This window comes from Plectropomus leopardus, chromosome 16 (assembly GCF_008729295.1).
Source record: "Plectropomus leopardus isolate mb chromosome 16, YSFRI_Pleo_2.0, whole genome shotgun sequence".
NCBI classification, from domain to species: Eukaryota; Metazoa; Chordata; class Actinopteri; order Perciformes; family Serranidae; genus Plectropomus; species Plectropomus leopardus.
In genome coordinates this window covers 10,321,127-10,338,446 of record NC_056478.1, presented here as the reverse complement: position 1 = coordinate 10,338,446, position 17,320 = coordinate 10,321,127, and the positions used below count along the sequence as shown (strand labels likewise).

General features: G+C 37.5%; 1 protein-coding gene across 1 annotated transcript in view; it reads right to left on the bottom strand.

The window, feature by feature from the left end:
- Positions 1 to 421: 421 nt before the first annotated feature.
- fndc4a (fibronectin type III domain containing 4a) overlaps positions 422 to 17,320 on the bottom strand; it is a 30,165-nt gene continuing 13,266 nt past the window's right edge. Inside the window, exons 4-6 of the mRNA XM_042503776.1 lie at positions 8,517 to 8,606; positions 5,492 to 5,625; positions 422 to 1,030 (exon numbers count right to left, since the gene is read on the bottom strand). Coding sequence (XP_042359710.1) covers positions 989 to 1,030; positions 5,492 to 5,625; positions 8,517 to 8,606 — 266 coding nt within the window. The 3' untranslated portion in view covers positions 422 to 988. The remainder of the gene's footprint in view (positions 1,031 to 5,491; positions 5,626 to 8,516; positions 8,607 to 17,320) is intronic.

Genomic DNA, 17,320 nt, shown 5'->3' with positions numbered 1-17,320 from the left:
GAGAGGGAAACTTCATTACATTAGCTGCAACTTTGTGATGGGACATTTAGAAGAAGGTTTATTTTACACTTCAGGAAATACAATTGTCAGGGTATTGTAAATGATCTGAAATGAAACACTGGATAATAAAAGATAATGTCCTGTTCTAAAAGCCGGCAGCATAGAAGAAAACATGAACATTTTCACAGGACTGCAATCATGTTTATTTCTCCATTTTTTGGCATCTTAATTAGAATGCACATCAAATGCTATTCTACAGGCAAATGACCTGCATGCAACTTTAGTAAATGAATGGATTAAGTACAGACATGATGAATGTTATTTATGAAAAAATACAATGTTGTCCAGAAAATGGTATTTAAATATCATTAGAAAAAATGAAGACATGTCTATGAATAGATGTATTTTCTTCCTTCCCCTTTACAGTCTGCCCACAGCAGTCAGATACTATACATTTGTGATGAGATAATATATTAACACTATATGTAATGGAAAAATGCTGCTTTATTTAGAGCTATGTTGCCTATAACAGGTGAACAGGGTGTCTAATTGCACATGCCAATATCAAAAATACACTGCGTATTTAAAGTCATGAAGATCTGCCTCCCAGAGATGATAGTGTGTTTGTATTGCAATAACATACCAAGCACCTGGCAAAGACATCAATGTTAACGGCACCATGGGTTAACATTAGTTTATGTACTATCAACCTGCAGAAGAAGGTTTGTGTTAGCTACTGTACTGTGTTGTGTGTGTGTGTGAGTGTGTGTGTGTGTGTAGGGTCAGGTGAATGGGTGTGTACCTGTAGTTTTTCTACAAAAACTGTGTGCATGCATGTGTGTCTTTTGCAAAAAGAGCTCAGCCGACCTTATTCACTGATGACGACCCACAGAAACTGTACATTTTTTCAGCTTTTTTCCTCATCAGTGAGAAAGGTGGATAATGCATTGATGGTAGAACAGCGAGAGGAATTTCGGCTGGCTTCTCCTCAAACTTCGATGATGTTAATAGACGGCACAGAAGGATGAAACTGCAACAGACAAGATAAATCAAAATGAGGCTTAATCTGAAATTAAGACATAATTTGATCATATAAGACAATCACATTAATACAGTAACTGATGCTGCAGTTTACCAGTAAATGTAATTCAAAGCTAAATAAATGAACAAACAAACAGATAAATAAATAAATAACAAGTATTAATCAATATGTTTGGGATAAAAAAAGAGTTTACATTCTTCTTGTTAAAATGCTTGTATGTAGAATATAAAATTCATTCTGTTGCTTTGCAGTTTTTCACTGTGCAGGAATGTCTTCCTTTGGCATACCTTTAGACAACATGGGTTGGCAAAGCTGTTGGGACAAATTTAATTGCATCACTTTCAAAAGTAGGAGGGTTGACACGGGGATGTCTCCCCGTCCAGACAGACATAATTCATTTGGCAGTAGCGCTCAAATTTTGTTGTTTTTGATTGGTTCTTGTGTTTTTTTTTGCACCACCTCTTATGTTCCCAGTATTCCACTCCTGGAAGATTTTGGCATACTAATTATGAAAAAATAAAAGATCTATTGATTGTTGCATTTTACACCATGTGGTATTGTTTCCCCCAAACTTCTATTTTCAGTCACAATTTTTTTTCTAAATCTCACTTAGTTTTTTATGACTTGAGGATAATTTGTAATGAACTAATATTTTACTCAAAGGAATGCCAGAAAGACATCAAATTTACAGTAGATAAACGTGTATTTCTGAGCTTCATAATTTTTTAAGCATTCAAGATCAGTAGTTCCACATGCAAATATAGTTTTTCATGGAAATATTTTTATTCATCTTGACAGAAATGTAAACAGTCTCCACACATCATTTATCTTGCATTAGTCCAACCTGTTCTCATACCCAGGGCGTAAAATAACGATGCTTTGTCACTGCCCTCAGTGTGATACACACAGGGCACCCTTTAGTGTCTCTATGTGATGCACAGCTGAAACACATAGCAACACATTTTGGGTTAGATTAAGTCCGTGTGTTACATAATCTAAGTGGCGTAAATCACAAGAGTGAAGTCAGTGCATGAGGACCTTGGGTAAGTTAAGTAACACCACATAAAAACAACATTAACCTTTAGTTTAAAATAAGATGCAAACTGCTGTGTCCTGGGTGAGTCTCATGTTTTTTTAGACCCTTCCACTTCCCTCCTCTCCTGCCGGCCACAGACTGTCTCGCTCTTCATACTACATCATTTCTTCTTCATCTCAAGTATTGTCACATGTGGGTTTACATTGGAATAAGTTGAAAGCCTGTTGCATCTCATAAACACGCTAAAGTGTGCCTTTGGCGTTGATATCCCACACCGAGAGGCATGACAAAGCTTTGGTAATTGATGAGTTTGCCAATAGTGAGACTGAACACCTTTAGGACTTTTGCTGAACCATTTACACTATTGACTGATGCTACAGAGAGTTTCTGAAGTCCTCATCAGAACTTCTCGGACAGAAACGTTAAATCACCATCTGACCATCTAATGAGGACTGGAAGGAGAGATAAGATAAACTCAATGAGGAATCCTACAACGATTGCCCCTTAGCTAATTTAAACAAGAGAACTCAATATACTGCTATGTTAAATCCCAGCCTGAGGTCAACGCTCACAATGCAAATGACCCCGATTATCGATTGGTCATGGCCTCATTACTCAGCTGTGACTGCATATCTGTCCACTGCTTAAAGTTCACCAGTGACTCCATTTTATATTCATTTTTTAAAGATATGGGCTTCTTTTATCTTTCATTTATCTCATGCAACATATGTTACATTACAGACAGTCTTGCTGCTTGTATGTTTTTTGTATGTAGAGACTACGGTTTCAGAATGGATCCTTGGAGATTTCTGTGATTACATCTGTGGGAAAAGATACCATTTCCATCAGGTGCTGTTTTGAATGCAAGATGTAACAGTTTTTCTTAGTGGAATATCATTTCATGGAGAAGGTTGCATTTTAAGCATCAGATTTGTAATGGTATATACAAGAATTCCTCTATGAAAAAGATGATAAACTGCATTATAGTTGATAAGGTCAGGCTTAAAAAATAAGCTGTATGGTTAAGATGTGTATTAGCATCAATGCTTTATTTGTATAGTAAAGGTAAGTTCCAGCATTAAACTAAGCTGTGGTAAAGTTTACACAGTTTACGGTTTACTGCACTAGTTATGTGCCAGAAAGTTGTAAGCATTTACATATTACATGGTCTAGAACAGAATAATGACACTGTTATTGAAATGTATGTCTTCCCAAAAAGATCTGAATAAAAACAAATAGAATTTATTTATGTATTACTTTTAGCAGTGATAACTGTAACCATCTGGTTGATCCTCATATGACATTTCATATGATATCTTACAATAACGTACATACAGTGGTTTGTATGATATCTAACAAATTAGTTCCCCTACCAGTTACATTAGGTTTAGGGAACACAATCATGGTTGGGCACTGTCACATAACAAAAAGTTACATAAGTAAGGTTTAGGACAGCAAAGTCACGATATAGGAAAGTAAGTTCTTAACAAACATAGTGGTGGACAGTAACCTAAAACACTCACTTAAGTACTGTACTTTAGTAAGTATCTTAAATTAAGATTTTTTATTTTTTTTTACTTTTTAGTTTGACTCCACTACATTTAAAAGGCAAATATTGTACTTTTGACTCTGCTACATTTCTATGAAGACTGTCGTTACTTGTTACAATTGTCTTGAAGTCATTGGATGATTTTTTTTTTTTTTTACTTTCTTAAAGGCAGAACTCCATAAATTGTGATGTGAAACAGTTCTGTGTGTGGTTTGTTTGATGGAGTGATATTCTCGTGCATGGATTAATGCGATTGGACAGCTCATCAGTCGAGACAGATAGAGAAGAGATGTCATCAGCAGGCGCTTGTATTTGGTTATTGTGGTGTTACTAATGGCTACAACAGCAGAGTGAGATGAATATTTCCCAACAGATCACCCATGGCCATACTTGAAGTCCATGTTTGAAGTTTTTGTGATTAAGAATGATTCTTATCGTTTGAAATGTTTGCTCTTTTTACTGCGCACAAACTTCATCGCGGCCTAAAAGTATCTTTGCACCATATTCAACAAGCTTTCAACTGGGATATTTTAGAGCCATTAGGTTATGTTAATGTATTGTGGTAATAGGCAACAACACTTTGAGATAAAAAAAAATACTTTAAATATTAAAAGTTTTTTTAAAGCAGTACTTAAGCAGTAGTCCAGTACTTAAACTCAAGTAATGATTTGACTCAGCATCTTTCGCTTACAAAATAGTAACATTTGACCAGGAGTATTTATACTCTGACTCAAGTAATTGGGTTGAGTACTTTGTCCACCTTTGCTGATGATGTACCTCACAATAACTCAGAGTTCAATAGGTTTCACAAAAGACACAAACACTGGTCTCCTGGAGGAAAGTCCTGTGTTTGTTTGAACCATCCACCATCCCAATCTGCCTCTTAATGCAGACTTTAGCTCTTTATTCTAGTTCCTTCTTTGCTCCCATTAACTTTTTTCGATACATGACTGTGGCCTTCCTGATAATCATAAAGGAATTACTGGCTCATTTTTACATGGATTATCTATGAATTCTGGTGTATTTCTTTTTGTAAGTATTAATGCAGACTGTGCATTAGAACAGCCTAGACTGTTTGTTGTCCTTGGTTTGATTTTTTTTTCTTCTTTTTTTTCCTTTACACAAAAAAGTAATTGTCTAATTGAGCATACATACGCATTCTCCACATGCCTCCACATGCATTTGCTAATCAAATAAGTATTGGTTTATGTTTCACATTTTAATCACAGGAAGGGCTTCTGGCTTTTAATCTATTTTATATGAGAATGTGTGGAAGTGCAAAGCACAGGAGAGAAGGTTCTGGTAGTCAAACAGAAGCATCCACTTGCTACAGTACATGCACCATCACTGGGCAATATTTTAACTATTGATCAAGCATCATCTTCCAATAAATCCATCATGATTTGTGACATGTTGGAGCTTTTTTCCCATCTGTACAGCAGAGTCAGATTCATCTGTATCCTACAAAACTACAGTAATCATGTTAATATCCAGCATAACCAGTTTGGCAGTTGTGAAGTGCCAAAGAGGCAGACGGAGGTGTGAGCTGGCTGAGCACATAATAGATAAGATTATATTAATGTTATTATTCAGAGGAGGAAATTGTTTCTGCAGGAAGGAGCTTTACAAATAGCTCAACACTGAGCAAAAAGAAGACATGTTGACATATCTCAGTAGGAGAAGCACAGGTCTGAATAATGAGATTAATGTTGGCTGAATCACATTTAGCTTTTCAGTTTCAGGGTCGTTTCATTGTGCGTGCTGCGATCACCGTCACACAGACAGCAGCGATGCTCTTTGTGTGCACACACAGCTGCTTGAAAGAGCCTTTATGTGGCCTTCAATTCAAAGGAGTCATGCTCACCTTGCTCCGCAGCAGCCCTCCACTGTGGTGCTCCGGCGTGCTTCTCTCTGACGACGGCTTGGCCTTCTCCTTATTGTTGCTGGAGTCGTTGTCCTTGATGATGTCATACTGCCGGCAGAACAGGGCAATAACAGCTGCCGGGAGGTGAGAGACGGGCACATGTGCAACACACACAAATGAGGACAGGAATTTAGACGTGAGGTGGCAACTGTCGCTCACAGACATGTCACCACTTCCTCTAGCTTAGCACGTTGAAAGGCCATGTGGATAATGGAATTCTGCTCCCACGGGAGTGTGATGGCTGTGCCTTTATCTGAAGGCTTGGAAGACAGTAAATCTCCATGGAGTTGGCTTTGCTACAATATGCAGTCTGCCAGATGCAGCTCTGCCTCCAGTTTGGATAAGTACTGAAGGCTCACAATTAACTTCCTTGCTTCACTGATGCTGTGAATTTCTATGAGAATGCTATCATTAAATATTCAGAAACTGATATGGAGTTCTGGTAATGACAACTAGGGAGAAATAGGGGCGTAATTCAGTTAATTAACAAATTATTTTTCATGCATCTCATAACTGCTCTGCAATTTTGCAGTTACATGTCATTGTCTCTTTGTAGCCACGAGATATTTATTGGTAGGCATGTCTACATGTACACTTGTTTTGTTCATATAGTTATAGTTTATTATAATGTTATAATGTGACACTTCTCAAGATATCAACGAAAATATCTGCAAATAAAATGCTGTTATTAAGGAAAGATTTTCAGCTCTCACTTCATAGAAATGTTAAACAGTACAGCAGATCAGAGCAATTAGCTCTAATTTTCTTAACTTTTTAGACCTAGACTAAGCAGCAGAAAGTAAGACATGAAAGATCAAAAGACAAAAGAACAGAAAAGGACAAACAAACAAATTAATGCAGAAAAAAACAATCTTTTGCAGATTTTGAATGTTTAAAGGGGCATGATGCCTCATAAAATAAGGAAATAAGGTGACTTTAAGTGGGACTGGATGCAAATGAGCAGCCCATTATGAATGCACCACATGAGGTGTTTTTATTCTTTCACTCCCACTCTTCACAGCCTCTGTGTTACTTTGGTTTCTCTCATTAGTATTATTTAACATCTCACTCTGGTGCTCGGGGGCGGGAAAGCCCCGTTCCTGGCAGGCTGTCAGATATGCCACTTCTCATTGTGCCTCAGCACTCCATTAATCAGCACACTTCCTCAAAGGAGTAGAAACTCATACATGGATGGAGAGCTTAGAGGCAGAGAATGCTCAGAAAAGCGTGGTGTTGGTTTGACATTGTTGTTGGAAAAATAAATAAAGGGTAAACAGGGAGGGGATGTTCAATGTTGGTTCATTTTTCAGTCAGACTCAGGTTTTTGGACTTAAATCAAACCAGGATACTTTAGATCTGATTCTTGATGACTCAGGGGCTTATTGATTAGTACGTCAGTATATTGATGTAATTACATGATCTACAGTATCAAACCTTTGTCAGCTGTGCACCATTAGTCTATATCATTGAGGCTGACAATAAAAACTAACAAGCTGCAATTCCAATGGAAAAAAATCCAATTATATTCTAGCTTATCTGGCAGAATTTTAATGTAATTTACCCATTGACAACAACTGATCAATAATATCTTGTACTTTGCATTGGATTTATACATATTAGACCTCATGAATTTCCTAAAAGGTGTTCAGTAATTCTTAAAAGATAGAAGACATATTGAGATACGTGTTACTGTGAAAGCACTCAGCACTAGGAGCTTTTATGGAGACAGTATATTATATTGCTTATAATATATTCAAGTAGTGATTTACTAAATTGAGCAGCACCAGTAAAACTTAGGAAATGTTTTATTAGCTACTAAAGGAGCAAAAACCTGCAGTGCCGTCCATGAAAGGCAATCACTTATGCAAACTGGAAGTCATTGCCGCACCTCAAGCTGTTACTTCTTATAGATACATTTTAAGGGGACCAACAGTATTTTTAAAGAATTATTTCACCCCCCAAATGACTATTTGTATATCTTGCTCACCATTTTTCTTGCATGCCTCCAGTAAACAAAGAATCCAAAAATGTCATAGGAGGCAACATTTAACAACAGCAAAGCTATATGAAAACATCTATTTACACCCACACAACTCATGCTGTATGATTCAAGTCTCATTTATTCAGCTGCTGAATCAATACCTCCCAAACAGATAGCCCTTTCTGATGGGGAAATGAACTAAATGTGAAATTTACATGTACTCTCTTCAAAGCCAGACTTCATCAACAAAAAAAAAGTTAATTTTACTTTTCTTGAACATGGGAGCTGTTAATCCTCAATATGCATATTTTTTTGTGTTTTTGTGTGACTTTGCTTAATCCAAACTAACCCTTTAAAACATCAAAGTCACACCATAACACAAAAAACTAACTGATGAAGGCAGTAGTAGACCAGCAGCTCCCATGTTCAGCGAGGTAAAAATACTGCTTTTGTCAATGGAGTCTGGCTTTGAGGAGAGCATAAATAAGTTTCACTTTCACTTAAGCTCCCCATTGGAAAGGGCTGTCTGTTTCTGAAGTACTGAGCAAACACCAGATGATTTATTGACATACAAATAGTCATTTAGGGGGTGAAGTATTTCTTTAAAAAAATTAATTTGCTAGTTTTGTAAAGACCTATGCATTGTGTAAATTGGTGGCTTCACTTATGTCAACAAGAAGTCATGACAGCACCTTAAGCTGTTCCTATAATAATATTTTCGGACGCAAACAATATATTTGACTTAACGATCAAATATCTGTAAATGTAGGTATGACTTTGTTCTAACTCAATATGCTTTGCACCTACGTGATGTACATATCACTACCCTCTTTTAACTTAACTAACGTTCAGGCAGACAGTTTGTAAAACTTACTCACACATCAAGGCCTAAAACATATTTATTGTTTTTTATTGTATGTTAAATGTTTTTTTCTTCTTCTTTTACTTTTATTACTTTCTTTCACATATTTCATACAAACTTACCTGCCCACATGACCAAGACCACCACAATTATGATCATCTCTCCTGTTTGTAGATGGCGGGACTTGTCCAGGCCCTGCACAGTGGGATCATCTAGGTTAGAGGACAGATAGGACAGTAGCAATCAATACACACTCCTTAACACTAAACATGGGTTACTAAACATTCTGTTCTTACCTTTGTTTATATTGAAGGAACAACATGAGAAATACACTCTGCATTAAAGTGCAGCATAATAAAATCACAAACAATGGCCTCAAATGCTTTCAAATAACACCTTCCCATTGTGTAAGTAAAAGCTGAACATCCTGACCTTCACAAAGTAGCATTATAGTTGCAGAGCTACTTAAACGGATTTCCTGATAATGTAAGACCTTAAAATCACTTCCTGCCAATAAGGACTGGACAATAAGGACACTCCCTTTATCTTTCATGACTGTTATGCCATTTAACAAAAAACGTAGTGGTCAGAAAATGTGGTGGGCATTACCACGAATCAATCCTGTAGCATTAATCCTCCTTTAAGTGGATTGACTATGGGCCTATTTCCACTCTCCAAACTATCTCTTAAACCCGCATGGATGGAAGTCTTCCAGAGCACCACTCTGCCCAATTGCCTCTTTTAGTGAATCAAGTTGTCAAGAAACTGGTTCAGAATGCCAGATTGTCAGCTCTCTTCGCATGATAGCTATTACAGAGTGGGGTCAACTATAGTGCCACGTTTTTTAAGTCTTGGTACCAGTGTGGGAATAAGAGTGGAGAGCGGGAAGGAGTACGTCACAGTGGAAACTGAAAAATAACCTCAAATCACAGAAAAGTGCTCGATGTTTATATGCAATATTGCATGCCCGTTACAAACATGCCTCTTGGAAACAGGCTGATTGCTTGGCCTCCGGTAATGCTTCTTGCAGCTTCCCAGAGAATCTCTAATCCAAACAACTTTACACCAGAAACTTGGCTTGCTTGGGCCTTGAGCAATACTCCTGATATGGCATCGTTGAGTCCCCTGGCAATGGTAGAATGTGTGCATCATTTCGGTGTCAAAGCTCACACAAACTAAGAAGGAGTCGGTAGTTAGGTTTAGGCAACAGAACTACTTGTTCAGGTTTTGGGAAAGATCTGGGTTAATGTTAGTCCCATTAGTTAATTCAGGTGACTAATGACTCATGTAACAAAATAACGTTGACTTTTAATATCATTCAGGACAAAAACACCAGTCTCCTGAGTCAAAGTCCTGTGCTTGTTGGTCTCATCCACCAGCCCCAGTGGATCTTGTGCCTTTTATACTTAGTCTGGTGCGATAACAGTCTAATAATGATGTGGATGGGTTCACATCGTAGTTGGTTGAAAGTGTCTTAGAGAGAAGCTTAAGTGTGCCCTGGGTGTCATTATGCCAGGGACACTGCCCAAGCAGCTTATTTTGATGTCCTGGCAGTGAGACCAGGCTGTTATTTCCAGGATCCAAAGCGCTCATTATGAAATTTACAGTGTAACATCTCCGGTCTCTTCCTTGAATTTACTGTTGCCAGCAATGGAAAGCAAGCTTTGCCAGCATGCCATTCTGCAGTTAAACAGTTAATAGGGGTCCCCTCTCAATATACTACATTAATGTTGATTAAACTGTGCATTGTCTTTTGCATTAATTTAGGTTTGTAGATTTCTGTAGGCATTGTAGATTTCTTTGCACCATTTTATTTTTTTGACATTTCCTATTTGTAATGTTATAACTTCATTGCCATTTTATTGCTATTTAATGCTTTTGTGTTTTTTTTTCCACTATTTTTTTTTTAGTACCGATACAGGGGTTCCAAGCTGTATCTCGTACAATGGCAATTAAGATATTCTATCACTTTTTAGTCTGTGACCTACTGTGACTCTTTCAACCTATATGTGAGTGTTGTATTAACAAAGGATTAAAAAAAATCCTATCCAATCCTTTGTTATGTCTTTCCACAGTGAGCTCTGGAGTTGATGTCAGGCTGCACATTACACTTAAATGTCAGGTTAGGACTCAGGTCAGCACTAAGTGCAAATGGTGCTTTTGTGAGTTGCTCTCCGGTTTATTAATCCCACATCTTCTCTATCTGTCTGAACCCAACCCATTGAATAATAAATTAGATCTTCTGCATACATGAAAAGAGAGTTCTGTCTATGCATAGAGAAACTTCTGGAAAAAGGCTGTTTCTGTAATAAATTTAATTGGCTTCTGTATTCTGTAAGACTTTTGAACTGAACTTCTTGCTCTTGTTTACTGTTTTGATCTTATGACTTGAGTTAATTTTAAAAAGTTCTTTGGTACGTGCAGACTGTAACATGCTGATATACAGTATGTGCATATTTGATGCAATAGGTTTCATACCACAGGGTGAGTGAACAGAATATACAGATGACCTGAATAACATGTCCTGCTCCTGTATCATACATATTTCATGTTGAGGCACCACACTCAGATATGCTGTGTGATTTCTGCTGTAGTGGAGAATGAGCGGATTGTGGTGCAACCAAAGAGTTGTTGAGTGTTGAGATAATTAGTTGACCTCCCTTCTGCTCAGCTCAAATCCCACAATGTTGTTTGTGGCTGTGAACTGTGCCGGGAAACTGTGTAACAGCACACCAGGGGGGCTGCGCTGGTGTCATAACAATGCGTCATGTGATTTATTCTTGCAGAATGTCTCCTGGAGACTGAACGGTTAGTTTTTTTTATGTCTCTGAACTAGCGACAGCCATGGCCGGAGGCATTATGTCTTTGGATTGTGCGTCTGTTTCTCCTATTCTTGTGAACTTTTATGTCAAGAACACATTGAGGGAATCTCCTAAATTTTACTTGGACTCAGTGATGAACTGTTTAGATTTTGGTGGTCAAAAGGTCACTGTGACCTTGCATCTGTGTCATTCTCATAATGCCTCAAAAATACCTCAAGGGTATTTCTTCTCATTTGGCACAAACATCCACTTGGACTCGAGGATGAACTGATTAGAATTTGGTGGTCCGAAGGTCAAGGTCAGCATGATCTAACAAATCACGTCTTTGGCTGTAATTAATGCGCTTATTATGACAAATTTCACACAGATAACAGAATTATACATTTATAGCAATTTATATAAAAAATGTAAACTGTCAACTTCACAATGGCATCAAAATATTCTCCAAAAACACTTTTATGGCCATTACATTACATCATATCTCAGGAAAAGAGGGGGAGTGGTGACAAAAATCTTGGGTGTCCACCTTGAGACTGTGCTCATTGTCAAGATATGAAGATGTGTGTGAAACATCTATGTTTTCACAGACATGGATGTAAACTATATACGCAACTTTACTAGAATTAATAAACATAAAATCTAAAGTTTCTACAATCTACAGTTGCATATAGTGCAGCATCAATTTATATGTACCATATATAAAAGATTGTATCAAAAGAATATTTTGCATGAAGCTAACAATGTATAGCATACCTTTGTCTCAGTGCCGTTATTGGGAGAGCCTATGTGCATCTTCTTACTCAGCAGAGGCAGCTTGACATCTCTTTGAAGTATCGCACCGTAATTGTGTCTTAGGGGACCACCTACCTAGTTAGATTTGACTGCTCAAGGCGTCAGCGCTTTGAAAATATAATTTTTTTCTCTCTGTCTTCTGTGTGAAACAGTTTGACAGCGTGGTGGCAGCAGGTAACATTTTCACTGGCTTCATTTCTTTTTTGGAAATGATTTATATATTTGGAGAATTTAGTATTGACTGTGGAATCACTGTTTATGCTAATGAATACAGCATGTTAATTTCCCCAGTTTTATCACATTTCTCTGTAAGAAGAAGTGAATAACCTACAGGATAATGAATCTCACATTGCAAATCCCTTGTATTTCATAAAGAACCTATTATGCTGAAGTTAATCCTTACTGAAATTAATTTTATTTGAGTTCTCCAGAAGCATGTTTACTTTGTAGATGTACATACAGTCATTACTTACTTTAATGGAAAACACATAAACTGCCAGCATACAATAAAAATCAATCTTAAACCCTGCTCCCCTCACCACAACATGGCTTCTTCTTGAAGGACAGGCAGAACTCACAAATATAAACTCTGATTAAAAGCTTTCCATGAAACTGATGAAATTGAAATAGACTTCGGAAAGACATATTGATTCTGTACCGTAGGGGGAAAAAATCCACAGAAGCTTATTTAAATTCAAATACCAGGGCAACACGTGCTGAATATCTTGCCAGGAAATGCTTTATATGAAATAGATTGATTCTGAATCTGCCTCAAGCCAGGTGTACATGCAGTGGCATATGCACTAATATGTAATCACATTATCAAAGAGAATTGCATTGCAGAGAAAAAAAAAATAAAAGCATTATTGATTCATGGGTATCATAGCTTCGGCTCTTGGGAATGCCCCGGATATACCGCAAATCAATTTAGTTTCAATAGGAGGCACTTGGCTGTGACAAAGGGCTTCTGAAATGGCTCTGTGATGCTCGAGCCAAGTAGATTAAAAAGGCTTTTTAAGGAACAATGGTTAGTGGGAAGATCGTGAACAAGAAATGTCACATTAAATTAGGGTGCATTAAAGTTATAGTGTATTGTATGTTGCTATTTTTAGGTGGATACATTGTAAACATGCTTTCAGAGAGGGCAAAAACTTGTAAGGAGAGTTTTATTTTCAAAAAACAACAAAAATTTATTTTCAGGGTCAGTGAATTAATAATGTAGCTAAAAGAGATGTTTGAAACAAGTATGTTGGAGAGTTTCATTTGTGTAATTGATGAAGAATTTCCTTTTTACTGAGGTATATTTATTCTGCTTGCTGTGGGGTGGGTGAATGTGTCTAGGAAAATTAAAAAGCTGCCATCTCGTCCCATTAAGAAAGATCCAGCTAGCATTAGCTTGCCACAACATTGTACTTGCTAACCCAAGTCAAAAACACAGATACAATGTCAAACATTCAGCATACATACAGGTTTTAATTCTGCTCCGTACACAAGTCGAATCAGGCTGTACATAGTGTAGAAGTGGATACATGTAAAAAAAAAAAAAACATGTCTATTCCCACTTAAAGTACAAATTTCTGGTACTCGAACTTTTACTTAACTATTAACATTGTCTGCTACTGTTTGCTTCTTACTACAGTTTTATACTTTTTACTTTGTTACATTTATTGAACACATTTAGTTACTAGTTACTTTGAATATTAAAATTATTAATGCAAAATATAGTAAACTAATGAATTGTTTTAGATTATTATAGATTAAACTACACTGCAGAATATCAAGTAGTTAAAATTGGCTCCACATGTACCAGCTACAATATTAAAATGATGAATATCTTATTGTGGATGCATTAATGTGTTCATAATCTAATGTAGTGACTGTCAAAAAATATATATTATTCTGATATTATTAATTCTGCATTATAGGTACTTTTGCTTTTGCTCTATTAAGTACATTTCGACTCTAATACAGTTGTACTTTCACTTTCGTAAAATTTTGCGTGCAGGACTTTCACTTGTAGCAGAGCATTCCTACACTTCAGTATTGCTACTTTTACTTCGGTACAGGATCAGAGTACTTCTTGCACCCCTGATAATTTTCCATCACTAATTACATTACTGTTTTTCACTTTGTAGCTATTCAGCTGGCATCTTTGTCTAAAACTGGGATAAAAATAGAAGTGCAATATGTTATCTATCAAAGGAGTATTAGTCATGGTGGCTGTGTCTGGATTTTCCCCAGATGATGTGCACATATTGAGTGTTTCTTTGGTCCGCAATAAATTTGCCAACAATATCAGGGTCAGAATATACGGCCACACAGAACCAAACATGAAAAGACAAGTTAAGTCATAAATTAGACTCAAGTTACTCAGAGAAAGTTGATGTGATTGGACTTTGGAACTGGGGCACGAGAAGTCAGCAGTGCAGAGCATTAGATTTATGGAGAGCTGACACTGATTGCTTCTACACTTACAAAAACAAACTCCCACAAATGAAGCTCATCCACTGAATGGGCTGTTTTTCTGACCCACTTGGATCACAAATTCCTGATTAATGTTACACAGTGAATCTTTTCCAAAAATGTTGACAAAGTAGTGAGGCACTGGCCATAATTCTTTTCATACTCAGCACTACTCGGATATTGATGGTTAGCCTCTAAAATCCTTTGCTTCCAACATCAAATATAAGTACAGAAATAATCCCTGAGTATTTAATTTAAAGCAACAAGAAAGGGGTGTAATGCCAGCGCCTGTTAGCGTAATATACAGTGTTGAACTTGAGCCTGGATTAGTTTCTTTCTCTGTCGCCGATCTTGCCAGCTTAACTAATGCTACCAAACCTGAGTCAGCTGAAGAGAACCGTGTATGATTCGCTTGCATCAGCACTTCTTATGTTCACAACCTCGACCTCACCATAAGATAACAGAGGGATACATTTTTCAAGTATCAGGCCTGTTTCTAAACCAATGTCAAATGCATGCTGCTACCATTTTTAAGGTATACTTTGTAGGATTTTCCTGAAAAACTGTGTGTGGCAGTGTATTTATCTAGTATTCTTTTCTCCTTATTTTGCTGTGTTTTAGACCTTCATGCAGCTCCCAGCTGGTAACAGTGAGCAGGTGAGGTTGAGACTTTATAAAAAGGTAATGATCAAGTAGTAGCAAGAGGAAGCTACCAAAATGGCGGAAACTGTGCCAAAGAAAGCAAATACAGTGAGGTGAAACCAGGCCCCCATGACCATTGCTCAGCCTGCATCCAGAATATTCCAGTGGCCACTCGCGATATTGCAGTGAAAAAATCCCCTGTGGCCCATAATGCATTTTGCCCATAGACCATGGATTATGAATTTTTGGGCCAAGAAAATTTATGTAAGAATCTGTGACGTCATCACAATGTAAAGTTTTTGAGTAGAGTGGGAACTCACTGGTGGGACCAGAGTCACAAACACAACTCTGCATTTTCAATGGGCCGTGTACTGTGAAAGTAAACCCAAGAGGCTAGAAACCTTTTTGACATATGCGCCAGGAGAGCATCTCCACGGGACTGAGTAGTCACCATCTTGGCATCTGGTATCTCGGTATTATTATATATCTATGGGCAAAACGCCAAGTAGATACCTCATTCAAAATTGTGAGGAAATTTGGGGTTGGCTTTCAGTTCAAGCACTAAAGGAGAGAATGAACAGTGATGCAGAGCTGGTCTGATTTCTGTTGAACAGGTAGGAGTTAGCATAGCTGTCTCAGCTCTTTCATTACAACAAATGTAATATTCCTACTAATGTACAGTAGCTTGCAGTCTGTGCACAAACAGTTTGGAGAAAGGGCCAAGTTTGAATGTTGTGTTTACATACAGTAGTGGACAAAAGATAGAGTTGGTGTCTTGTCACAGTTGGGAGGGTGTAATGAGGGCAAAGTTGGTGGGGGGAAAACAGTTCTTTCCCCCAGCTTGCAGAGACTTGGAAAGCACAGTTTTTATTCTTGCAGAGAGTGATCAGCTAACAGCATGCATCCAAGAGACACTATTACATATACTTTAGAATTACTTACAGCCATTAATGCTATTTTTTAATAGTCTGGCACGTTGAATGGAATTTTATGCATGTTTCAACACAGTATAGCAGCACTAATGTTACTCAACGCCATTAGCATATGTTTTGACAATTTGCTGTAACGTTAACATGAAACAATTTAATTATGAAGCTATTTCCAACCTCAAGAACTACAGGTCCTCACATGCTCAAAGTCTGAGGGTTCAAAAATAGCGATTTGGCTTTAAAAAAGTGCTATGTCTTTAGGGATCCTTTTAATAATCTGAGGACACACTTATAACAATCTGAACATGTCAGTGGCAAAAACAAGCACTTTTGGTGGATGTAAATTGACTGTGCAGACATGACCTGAGACCATGAGCTGCAGTACTGGACTTATTTAATAATATAATGTTCCCATTAGTCACTTTAAGACAAAAACATGGGACAATAGGGTTCAGGATATAAAATACCCTTCACTTCTGGATTTATCTGATCTGATTTTTCTGACAGTAAATCTTTAGCATGGTAGCAAACTTTGTTTTCCCCCTTCGTGTAAAAGCATGTGACATTTTGTGGGCATTCCCATAAATTTGCACGGTATCCATTCCTGCATATTATACCTTTAAAAGTTAATGTATTTGGCTTTACCCAAAATCATGGATTAGCAAATGAGTTTCCTCTAAAGACTCTCAGCAGCTGCTTAGCAAATGTTTTTTTTTCACTCTCTCCTCATTTGTGCCGTAAGAAATTGAGAGCTACTGAACCTATTCTCTATTGGTCATGGTCTTCATATTTTCTCCAGCCCATGAGCCCAAACACTGAATCCAAAGTGCTTCAGAGTGTGTGTCAGAATCCTGATTAGGCACCCCGAGTGATATAGAGAGGTATAAATGCAGAGGAGCTTGCCTGCAGCCATGCTTGCAGAGTCAGTCAATAATGAATTGGTCTGTAGGAGAAAATAAACCTGCATGAAGTGTCCTTAGAGACGCTGTGCAAGGAGGCTTTAGGTTACGTGCACTTATGTCGGCACTAACCTTTACTGTGCCTCATTTTCAATGTCAGTGTGCTTAAAAGCATTCAACAGCCAGAATAGGCTTTTTGAGCAACAGCAGGAAAAGCGTCTGTAATGGGTTGCTCCTGTCTGTGCCTCTGGGAAAAAGGCCTGTGGCTCTATCATGTGCTGTAGAATTAAAAGCAAAGCATTATGTTATGTAACAGTGAGATGAAACAGTGTGAAAAGATTTCTGCAGTGACCTTATCAATGACAAACTACAGCATTTT